An 11,921-nucleotide genomic window follows, 5' to 3' on the forward strand; every position below is an offset into this window, starting at 1 on the left:
AACTTTCACTTCTTGCTTTATTCTACGTCCACATTGTAAGCCTACCATTATACAGGAATAACAAAGTATTGTATTTTTGTGTATTCCAATTTAACTGTACCACAGTACCACTGTCATTGTTTTTCTCATATTGCTTCAAAAATCAAGACAGTTTGTATACATCAGTGTTAGTAGAGAGAAGATTCCTTGTTTGATGGTTGTTGTTTTTTCTTTCCTTCTTTCTTTTTTTACTATTATCAACTAAAAAAACCCACACACACATACAATAAATTAATAAATTAACACAAGCAATCTGCTTTACAGTAGTAGCAATAATAGTGGTTAAAAAAAATCTTTACAAGTACAGTACGTCAACTCAGTGACAGCCTGACAGTAGATCTGAACAGTTTTTTCAACCCAGTCAGGCTGTCATTTAACATACTACAGCTTACAATCTACCACAACACATACACAACTCTTCTGCTTACACATGATCTCTCTAGATAATAAATTACACATCCATTTCATTAAAAAAAACAAAACAAACAGACAGGGAGACAGGCTTTTCTTCACTCTTTCCTTTCCTCTCCTGCTCTTTGTGAATCACAATTCACCTGGGATTTGCCAGTCCAACTTACACTGGCAGCCTTTGCCTTTTTATGATTAGATCATACAAAAATGAAATTTGGTAATTTAAAAAAGAATAATACACTAAACAAACTTAGTTTACTTTAGCCTGTTCCTGTCATAATGCATAACACTTGCTTACATGTATCAGTAAAAAATAATGATTAAAAAGAATATAAAAAAGCTGTAAAAATGGTAGAAAAACATTAAGAAGTAAATCTTAATGAAATAATCCATACCATCTAGCACTCCATGGCCACGCTATTCTTATTAAGGTCAAAAATGGATTCTGTGGTTCCAGCCCACAATGAAATACTGGACTTGAGTTGAACTAGAAACTGATCATTCAGTTGTCCTTACTATAATATGATTCTTCCTGTTTATTCTAAGAATATTGTGAAAATTTCTTCAAGGCAAAATGTACGGTCTAAACCAAAATGAAAATATAAGGCAAATTGATCAACAAAAGAAATTTAGTAAACAATATTTCTCAACTGTTTTATAGTGACTACGATCACTGGCAAATATCCACTGTGGTAGATTTCCTTTGCATTCAAAGCACTATGTTACTTTATTGTAGTGCTCTTTATGTCTCATACAAGTGCATCAAATTTCTAACAGTCAAAAAGATGCACTGCAATATGTATATCTATTAATAATTTACATACAGGAACAAAAGTACTCCTCAGGGACAAAGCTGTAGTGTGTGGCATTTCAAAGCCCAAAGACAGAAATCAGTGAATGGAGAGTTCTGGAAAACAGAAATATGCTACTCTTTATCTACTAGACTTTTGTCAATGGTCTCTAGAGAGACAGAGTACTTGCAAACTACACCTCTTGTCTTATTTCTATTTTTTAATCAGCACAACACAATAATTTTGGGGTTTTTTTCAGTGCACGTTTACATTGAAAATCCATTTGAATCTTAACTCAAGTGAAATGACCACTGAAATCAAACGTAACGAGGTTTTGTCATCTTGCCTTTCCCATCTTCTTCATGTCGTAGATTTGGATGTAACCAACTTTGTTCCTGCATTGAAATAATTGGCCTGCCATCATGCCTGACAGCTTTTAAATATAGTTTGGGCTCATATTTAATAGAAACCCAGGCAACAGTCATGTATGGTTATCATTAGGGGTTCTGACACAAGCCTTTGCATATTTGTATGGCTATATTTTTTTCCTCTCCTCTTACCAGACATGCACTGCTAAGCTGAAATGATTGCCCGCAGTGAAAATAATCTCTTCACTGCTTCTGCAAGACTCAGCACAAATGATAGATTAAAGTGAAAAGAGAAAGTCAGCCTGCATGCCAAAATTGAAGTGCATCTTGGCATTCCTGAGACCAGCAAGCATACTCTTACAGTATATTAATATGGTTATTGACCAGTTAGCCTCTGTTGCTCTTAAATGGCAAAGACAAAATAAACTGCCAACTAGATGCAAACAAAATTAACTGCTGCAGAGGGTTGAATGGAACAGTGATCAAACAGTGCACTTATAAATAACAGTTTGACAGTAAGGATGATATTATTAATTATCTATTCACTGTTCTAACAGTCTGTGTGAGGAGCTTTGGCAGGGAACTTCACCTGTATGGCCTGATATTCTGCATGCTTGCAGTACACTCTAGTAATAATCATCACAAAGAACAGGCATAAATTAGTTATGGCTTTAGGCCCAAATATTTTAGTTTTAAGCAAGCTCATCCAGTATCCATGGTAATGGTGGCAGAAACTTGACACTGGAGATGGCTGACCTAAAGTGCCCCTATTATGCTTTAAGTTTTTCCTCAACTCTCTAATCTGTTACACAGCCTTTTGTTCATGTAAGAGGTCTGGAAACTTTCAAAGGCCAAACTTTCACGTGTGGCCAAATGAAAGCAAAATCTCTGCTGCTGTAATGTCTCAAATACATTCTTTACACTCCAGGCTTTTTTCTGTATTGCTACTTAGTTATGTCACTGTGACACGTCATGAAGTTTATGCAGTTGGTTGGTTTGACATGCTCACTAACAAAGAATGAGGAGCAGCCTTAATTCAATTTAGATGTAGTCAGTTGCTTTATTTCCAATTAAAATCACTTCTACGAACTCTATAATTCCTTTGCTGTGAGGAACACACACCTAATGCTCTGCTGTCGAGTCTTCGGGCACTCCCTGGATCTGAGGAAGTGACCAAGTAAAGCACTTTTAGTTTTTCATAGCAATGTCCCCACAACAATAGGAATATCCTTAAATCTTTAGTGTTAGCATTATGCTAATGTGGCTAACTTCACCATCTGTTAGCTTCCCTCCTATAAAAGGAGCAGCTGCAGCAGAATTATGTGAATGTGTGGTGTCTTTCTAACATGTCTAATGCTTTATGCTTGCAATCTGCAGGCCTTTGAATAAACTGCTACAACTGGGTTAAAGGCTAGCCAAAAACACCAAACACCCAAAACAAAAAAAACCCAGCCCAATATCCAGACATGGTATTCAGAGGTGGACAGTTGGTGCTGGAGAGCGTTACAGTATGTTTTGGGTGTGTATATATATGAGTGGCAGTTTCCTAGGATTTCTGCATAAATACATGATTTAATATAAAATAACATTTTTTAAATTTATTGTTAATTCAATTATTTCATGCAAAACATATGTAGCAAACCAGTGGGCAAAATAATTCAACTCTTTAAGGTTCTCAATTCAGCAGGAAAACCTGGTAACACTATCTTGGAGGACTACGATTATACATCTGTGATCAAGTATGTCTCCCTTTTGTAACGCTTTTGTCAACTTTTTGGGGAAATGCTGTAATGGAACCTGTTAGAGGGTGAAAAGAAGAAGTGTCACCGCAATGAGAATAAGAAAACCTGCTCGTTGTATTAGAGTTTAATCTATTTTAATTGACTCCCCGAATAAAATGATGAACCTGCATAATAGGGACACTTTAAGGCTTGTTTTTGATGTATAGGTCAGTGTCAGGACTTGACCCCCTTGGCAGGTTCAGTAGACTGTCGCACATCAGTCCATTCCTGCATTGTGTTTTGCAGAGCTTGAGTCTTTTCCTTGTCGACTTGGACATAATCCACCTTCTCGTCCGATGTCACAGAGGACGTAGAGGGCTGTGGAACAATAAATAAAGTTTAATTGCATACTGATAGAAATGAGAAAAGTTAATTTAGTCTATAAAATCCTCTGCTTACTTTTCTGTGTGGGTTGGGTGTCCCAGGCTGGAATTCCAGTGCTAGGTAGTCCACGTTGCCACACTTCCTAGGGGCTGGGCTGCTGGTGCCACTCACGGCTGGGGAGGTAGACGCTGGGTTCTGCTAATGTAATAGGAGGGAGGTTTCACTCACACAGTATGCAGTGAGTAAGCAGTGCATACAAATAAGTGGATCGTTAAAACAAAGAACACAATGTACTCTCCCCAGTCTCCCTGTCCAGCTCCCTGGACCTACCATAGCCACATAATTCTCTTCACTGTCTGCAGAGTCGGTGCTGGTGATGCTTTGTGTAGAGATGGGTCTACAGTGCTGGGAGGATGTGCAGTTCATAGCAGGCCTAAAGAAACATAAGAGGGGAAAAAAATCTGTAACATCTGTACTGCCTGCTATGTAATGATTCTTGACTGTGTGTGTGTGGAATGCACTGATATAAGACTCACATGGGTCGTGTCCAGGACATAGTGACTGGACTCTTAAATGGCAGCTCATCAATGATCCCATTGTTCTTCAAATCAAGAGGTGTTGGCTTTGCTGCAGAAAAACAAGAACAGATGTTATTAACAAATATCATGGTCTTCAACAATTTACAACAGAGTTTAGAGCTGATTTGAAGCATGCTCTTATTGAGAAGTGAGAAGCTAAGTGTCAAAATCTCACATTTTCTGTCAGGTTTGAGGTCGCGATAGATAGGCGGTGGTGTAACATCACTGAGACGACTGGGCCTGTGGCACAAGGAGGCACTGCTCGCCTTACGGGCAGGTAAAGTTGCAGAGAATCCTGGGAAATCAAAGTGATGTGGCCCTGGGCTCATAGGAATGTAGATATTCTTAGGACTGTCAGCCTGGCAAGCGCTGAGTGGTGAGGAGCCAGGATTCATGGGCACGTAGTTGTCATCTGAATTGCCGCTGTCTGAGCGAGTAAGTGGTGTCTGTCTCTGCCATCAAAAGAGACAGAAGGCAAATGACTCTCACAATCTCCCTGGACTTGCAGGAAAACTGTCGCACTCAGTTGGAATAAATCTAGAAGTATTTCCTTTTCTATCTCTGCAGTTTATGATTGACTGCTGACAGGATCTATCTGAGGAGACAGTGCAGTTCAAGGGAGAGTTACTCACCAGGTAAGAGCTGAATCCATCATTGACTGACTCCATAGACTGGCCTGAGTGGTTGAAATGGATGAAACGATGTTGATTGTTAGTTTCAAAGGAGGATCCTGTGGAGAAGGGTGAAGGAAATGATCAATATTTACCACTGTCAGAAATTTTGAAAGGGAAAATGCTGCCCAAGTGTAAAAGTAACATTCCATGCCTACATGACTTAAACAGTGTATAACAATCCCTGCAATAGAGATCAATTTATATGTAGGAAGGGCCTTTTTAACATTTAAAAAAGTGGTCACACATCAGCTCTTGTTTCTACCTATATGATGGCTAAGGATGGACTTTGCAAAGCAATAACCACAGCAAGCTAAGAAGCCATGCATTGTCTCTACAGAAGCTTTTTTCACATGGCAGAAAAAAGCCTGGAATGAAAAATTCTGGAGCAGGCTGTATGGCTTGAATTTCATTGGCATCTCAACAGGACAGAATTTGCCAGACTGGGACGCTTGTTTCTGCTTAGTTGCTAACTTTAAATCACCAAAGTGAAAAGCAGAAGAATATAGAAAGAGTCAGTGAAAGAGAAGCAGGTGAGTGATGCAAAAAGTGTTTGCTATTTGTCAAAAACAGAGAAGAAGTGAAAACGTATTAGCAAAGCAGTCATAGCACTAATTATTTCCTGCGTACCTCTGTGCAGTCTGATGTTCTCGACAGCAGGGAGAGTATTTCTGCGTGGGATGACTGACACTGCAGACATTACCTCTTCATTCTGGCTCCCTACTGACTGAGGACTCCCCCACTGACCCTCAGACCCTTGACTGGGTTTAGGGGGTCTGGGAGGAGGATTATATGAGGATTCAGAGCTAGAGGGTGTCAAGGCGTTGTGATTTTTATCAAATGTCCTGGGGATCTGATAGAAGGAGCCAGGTGGTGTAGGCAGATCATAGTTATCAGGCAAGCGTTCATTGCTGTGCATTGTGGCAAGGGCATTGCAAGGCGTTTTGAAAGTGTAGACCTCCTCATTCTCAAGCTCAGGATCACCTAGACCACTGTGAGCTGGCGCCTCCGAGCTGTAACCCCTTGGAAGAACGTAGCAGGCCTCCTGGGTCGAGTCATCATGCACTGGCAACTGGTGTTTTCCTGGCTTGGGAAGGCTGTAAAAGCCATGCAGCTGCGCACTCTTGCTTCGTGTGGACTGGGAGAAACTGGCACTTCTGCAGCACAGAGAGGATACACACAAACACACACACACAAACTTTTATTCTGGAAACCTTCTTGCTGCTTTTCTTTATCTACCTTTATTTTTCTCATGCCGTGAATTAAGTACTGCGCCAGCCTATCTAAACAAAAATGAACTATCATCTCTTCTATTACAGTGTTTACTGTCACTTTAGTGTAATCACCAAAATAGCCACTAGATGGTACCATGGCACTACAGAGGGAACTTTACCTTGATAAGCATTAAGCACACAATTAAAGAACAATATACTTGATATCCAGTTAATGATACCTATGGAGCTAAAATACCTTATTTAGTGATTTAGTTATTTTTTAGATGGCTCAATGAACAATACAAGTATTGTATCCAATGCCACAGGCAACATTTTTGCCTCTAATGCCTGGGGGACTGGCTTTTTTGAATTCAGTATTTTTAATCATTCTTTGAAAAGTTTCTTTATTTTTATGTTTTCAGCATTGACAAAAGAGGGTTTCCCTGTCAAGGGAGGGGGAGGGGGACCTCTATGACTTTCCCAGAGTTTCTCAGTCTCGGTTAGGCACCCTAGGGACATGCCTCATTTAGTCTGGCTCCTTTGAAGGGCTTGACCTTGAGAGAAAACCAAAGCAACGCTGCTCCTTAGAAATTTTGGTCTAGTTAGTGGAGCAATGCAACTGAAAGTTATCCTCAGTTAGTTGTTTCTGTGTGTTAGCTGAGGACGCTGTGTGCAAATATGCAATTTAAATTGCAGGCTTCTAATGGTTACATGAATACTTTATTGTAATAAGAGATAATGCATTAATGCCACACCATTAATATTGACATAACATTTTGCTCTCTCTAATCTAATTTCTTTTTCATGTCAAATAACATACTTTGTTCCATCAATTATTCTTCTTCTGTCTCCTGTGGATTTTCATCATCAATCAATAATTTTGCTCATTGCTCTGTATTCCATCATTGTGGCTGATTTGTGGGCTTTTTACGCAGATTAATTCTAGTCAGACCCACAGAGTTTCATTCTGACATGAATCATACCCTGCCACCAGATGCCTGTCTTAATTAGCACAATCGTGAAACAGAAGCTAGCGACATAAATATCTGCATAAAGCTGATGAGATGGATTGTGAGGTTTGATTTCCTGGGTTTTGCAGAGGTCCAATGCAGCAGATTTATGTGCAAATCGTGTGGCTGAGAGGGCAGTTCTTCCCTGGGTGAGTTTAAACCTATAGGAGTGATGAATTGCTGCCTCAACCTCATTGATCATCTACTGTGCCGGCTATCTGCCGAATGGCATCATTATTAAAGCTGACTTTTGATTCTTTAAAAACAGGCACGAAGGCGGTAGAAAGCAAGGTGCATGCTGATGCAAAACACAGGAGCGCATTTAATATAAATGCCTGGTCCCTTATATTCTCCTGCTCAGCATATAGCTGACACAAGCATTTATGTACCTACTTCTAGTTACCCCACATGTATTCACACCTCTGCATTTGTTCACATTTTGCTTTACAACTACAAAGCTAGGGCGTTATCACATGTTACAAAGTCATATAAAGTCTAGCATGCTGTGGTATTTTTTAGATACACATGTACTGAATTTAATTTGAGGCAAGCAACATGTTTCAAAAAAGGTTGAAATAGAGCAACAAGAGACTGTAAATGCATAACGTGGAAAAAAATACACCTAGTGGAACAACTACTTTGTTTAATTAATAACAGGACATCCTAGAGTGGCTGAGACTTACGCAAGTGTAGATGGTGAGGGTCTGGTCCTATAACAAAGGCCTTATGGGCAAATCGCTCAGCATTTTAAAAATAATGGTTCTTAATTTAATGTTGTCAAAAATGTGGAGATCAGGATCTATGATGGATATTATTAAAAAGGATTCAGAGAATTATGACAAATGTCTATTAGACACACATTAATCTGTAATGGAAATCCCTGAATAGCACTTTGCAAGAGGATTTTAAGTGAATGCATTTTATCACTACATTTGCAAGTATATGTTAAACCATGAAAAGAAAAAATAAATCAATACGACAATACAACCAACAGCAGGCTCTGGTTGCAAAAAAAATGGCCTGCCTGCAGTCCAGACCTGTAAACCCACTGAAACATTTGGCACATCATGAAATGAAAAAATGCAACAAAGAAAGCTGAAATCTGTTGAGCAGCTGAATCCTCTATCAGCCTAGAGTCTGAACATTTTCTGCTTTCAAATACTGCAGCAATTGTTCTCTTCAGTGTTTACAGACAGTTAAAAGAAAAGATGATGCAGTACTCTGGCAAATATATCCATGTACCAATTTTTTTTAGATGTGGTGCGGGCAATGAAATTAAAATTCGGCAAAGATCAAAAAGAAATTCAAATGTATCACTTTCAACATTTGGCAATTTGTCTTTGTAGTACTTTCAATGAAACACTTGATTAAAGAAATTTGCAACTCATTGCATTCAATGTTTGTCATTTTTCAAATGACTGATTAAGATAATTAAACACAAGTTGGGTCATGGCTGGATCTTGTTTAGAGCCTTTTTGCATTAATGTGACAAAATACTTTCATTTTTATAGTATTTGCTACACCGAATAAACAAAAAGATCCAACATCTGATTGTTTATTCTAATAATTATCAGCACAGCAAACCAAATGTTCATACCATGTTACAAAATGCAATCCATTATACTGTTTCTCATTTTCAAATTGGATCTAATTTCAGTGAATAATGAAAACCTTCTTTGTTTATACTTTCCACAATGCTTCATCATATGCGCTTCCACAGCACATGCGGCACTCACACTCACACACACACACGGTGACATCACAATTCTCAACCCTAAAATGTTACTTCTAACCCTCAGAGGCTTCTAAGCTGAGGAAACGCTGTAAACCTGTACGTTGACCTGCATTAACGGAAAACAGGAAACTGACACAGGACGCCTGAAGGTCATGACCTTTACCGTGCACTTTCTGTCTTCCTGCTAATGCACTGGTGGAGGAGGAGGTAGTCCTGGGGCGCACTGTTGGACATGGAGTTATGGTGTGTGTGGCGCACAGGCACATCAAATGTGAAGAGCACTGGCTGGCTGGAATGGACGGGGGCAGAGGACTTGCGTTCTCCGGTCAAAGGAGCCATTGAGCCGGTGACATCTGCTCCAACAGAACGGGGCATATGGTGTAACCTGCCATCTGCAGAGAGGAGACATTGGGATAATTGATTATTTCACTTAGGTTAGTTTTCTGTAGAAGTGATATGTTACACAGTATTATGCTTTAGAAATTATGAGCTTAGTAATCATCCCTTACACATTTCACTTCTGCTGTCAAAATCTTTGCACTAAAAGGTGAAAGGGTTCTAGGTCTTCAGATGACCTAGTCTTGTTAGGTGCAATCAGTCTACACTCAAATCAATAGAGAACAGGGATTTATCTCCGGGGAAGACAGAAAATCGTATCCTCTTGCTTTTTGGGATGCAGAGAACAAGCAGTTGAACAGCACATGATCCAAGTTATCCTTTTTGACCAAGGTCAATGTGCCTGTTTTTTATTTTTATGGAGCCACCTACTGTTTTGCACAGTGGGACTATGTGAACAACATGATCTCACAATCTTATTGCTTCTGTGTGACATTCCTGATATTTTCCACTGAAAGACTATAAAGAAAAGACAAATCTGAGATGGGGATGCTGGAAATAGACTGGGCAGAAAGCCAAAATGAGGAGGTGCACACTGAGCAGAAGGAGTAGTGAGTAGGCAGCCCACTGAAAAATCGACCTATGGTGCATTGTGCAACACTAGCTGATAGGCGAAAGAGAAAAAAAAATCTCAGCTACTGCTGACAGTAATCTCTTTCTTTCACTGTACAGTAAATGACAGATTTTGCATAAGCAAGAATCTTTGAAGCTTAAAAAAAAGAAAATACTATCTGACAACAGTCTTGAACCAAAACATATAAACGAGGACAAAAAGAAAACCTTTCCCTTTTTAGAAGCAGGAGGGAGTGTAAAATCAACTTTTCCGTCAGACAAATGACTAGTATTGCTTTTCACTTTTTCGTTGAATTTGTCTGTCCACTGTGACTCTCATCAATCTTTATCAGGCCTTTACAAAGCAAGCTATGGGTCAAACTGCCCTTTAAGAAGAAGGCAATGTTCTGTGAGTCATAATATGTGCTGAGAAACAGATACAAATGTGGTGTGTGAGCATGTGTGTATGCATGTTGGACAGTTGGAGGGTGGGGGTTTTCTGGAGTCCAATTTGCTGAATGAGGTCACATCCATGCCTGAGGGGAAAAAAAGGCTATGCTATGAGGACTCCAAGCTAGTGGACACAAGCGAGATGCCCAGGCCCACAGCAACACAGGCGGGGACTCTCCCCAGTGATCCTCAATTACACCATTGTTTTGAGCAATTCCATTCTCCCTAGGCTGGTTAGGCATCATCTCCTTTCTCCACAAAAAGCTTTGTAAAAGCTTTCATCCAGTGCGGTGAGTACTAGGCCCATGAATATGGGTAGATATATTGATCTGTTGTCGAAAAATAGTCCCCGCCCCGCGCACCAGAGCGGAGAGATGCAATGAAAAAAAGGCTTGATGACTTTGATCCTGCGGAGAGAACAAAACTTCAACTAAAGAGTAACATGTGACCGCTGCACAAGATAATGTTTTTCTCTATGTTCTAAAAGATTTTTGATTAACTGCACATATCACTGTCAGAATCAGAACAACATGAAGGATGACTGCTTCAGTGTGCTGATGGAACAGCCTATATGGCTCATCACTGACACTAATGGACCTAATGATGTATGTTGCCACTGGAAAGCAATTCCAGCAACACAGAACAAAGCCGCAAAACAGAAACAGAGAGAAGAGCAGAAAATAAAAACACTCATATGTCCCCACAGATGCTACAAATTTTCGCTACACTAGTTAATGTACTGGGACGCTCAAAGTAAGGTGGAAAAATGCTTATTATTTACCGTTATTATCGTATAAATAACAATACCACAGCTTAAAAAGTAAGCCAATAAAACTAAGAGGAAGGAGTCAAATAAAGTAAGAGGTTAGTAGTGATTTTTGTTTCTTTTTTTCTTCGGTTTTTAGTTTTGAGGCTGATTTCATTACCCAAAACGGTTTCTTTTCACTAAATTCAAACTGAAGCACCAACATCAAAGGCAGTTTAAAAAGATAAAGAGTTCTTTCCATGCTTGAAACAAATATCAGACCATCAACAGCAATGCATTGAAGGACCCTTTTGGTCGGTGAATGACACATGGCTTTGCTGGGTCAAAGAGCTCCTAAGTTCATGAGCAATTTTCCAATTATGTTCTATAATACATCACCTACTGTCTCATTGAGTCTGTGGCCATAATCTAATATAAGCTGGCTGCTGCTCAGAGGGCCAAAATTAGAACCATGCTGGATCACTCATGACAAGAAGGTCTTTGTAGAGTGCTCATTTCCTCCCAGCCCAACCAGAATAAGACATAGACATATGATAATTTAATATGAAATTAGAAATAAAAATAGAAAGTACCACTGACCTATTGAATTGAAATATACAGGAAGCAGCTGAATTTTTCATCAGCGTTGCAAGTGAAACCCTTAAATACTGCATAAAAGATAATGATTTAAGGTACACTCTAAACACATGCCTTGAATGTAAGTACTTCAAAACCATTATTTCCTTAATGGTTTTTGTCAGAGATTGCACTTAACAATACCATCTTGTGGCTCAAACAGCTGCAGTAAGTACTGCACATTAACCTCAGATACATCAAGAGTGTACACAAAGGCCTG

At 39.4% G+C, this 11,921-nt stretch overlaps 1 protein-coding gene across 2 annotated transcripts in view; it reads right to left on the reverse strand.

Annotated features, from left to right (window-relative positions):
• gab2 (GRB2-associated binding protein 2) overlaps window positions 1–11,921 on the reverse strand; it is a 35,598-nt gene continuing 23,677 nt past the window's right edge. Inside the window, exons 3-10 of one of the 2 annotated variants that reach the window (XM_084950624.1) lie at window positions 9,086–9,314; window positions 5,594–6,120; window positions 4,925–5,022; window positions 4,468–4,744; window positions 4,251–4,341; window positions 4,045–4,147; window positions 3,790–3,909; window positions 1–3,708 (exon numbers count right to left, since the gene is read on the reverse strand). In XM_084950624.1, coding sequence (XP_084806750.1) covers window positions 3,565–3,708; window positions 3,790–3,909; window positions 4,045–4,147; window positions 4,251–4,341; window positions 4,468–4,744; window positions 4,925–5,022; window positions 5,594–6,120; window positions 9,086–9,314 — 1,589 coding nt within the window. In that variant the 3' untranslated portion in view covers window positions 1–3,564. Of the gene's footprint in view, window positions 3,709–3,789; window positions 3,913–4,044; window positions 4,148–4,250; window positions 4,342–4,467; window positions 4,745–4,924; window positions 5,023–5,593; window positions 6,121–9,085; window positions 9,315–11,921 lie in introns of both variants that reach the window. The other variant, XM_084950623.1, reaches the window with a different exon arrangement.

The sequence above is a fragment of the Perissodus microlepis genome, chromosome 14 (genome assembly GCF_051167445.1).
Source record: "Perissodus microlepis isolate ML-2025 ecotype Zambia chromosome 14, ASM5116744v1, whole genome shotgun sequence".
Classification (NCBI taxonomy): domain Eukaryota; kingdom Metazoa; phylum Chordata; class Actinopteri; order Cichliformes; family Cichlidae; genus Perissodus; species Perissodus microlepis.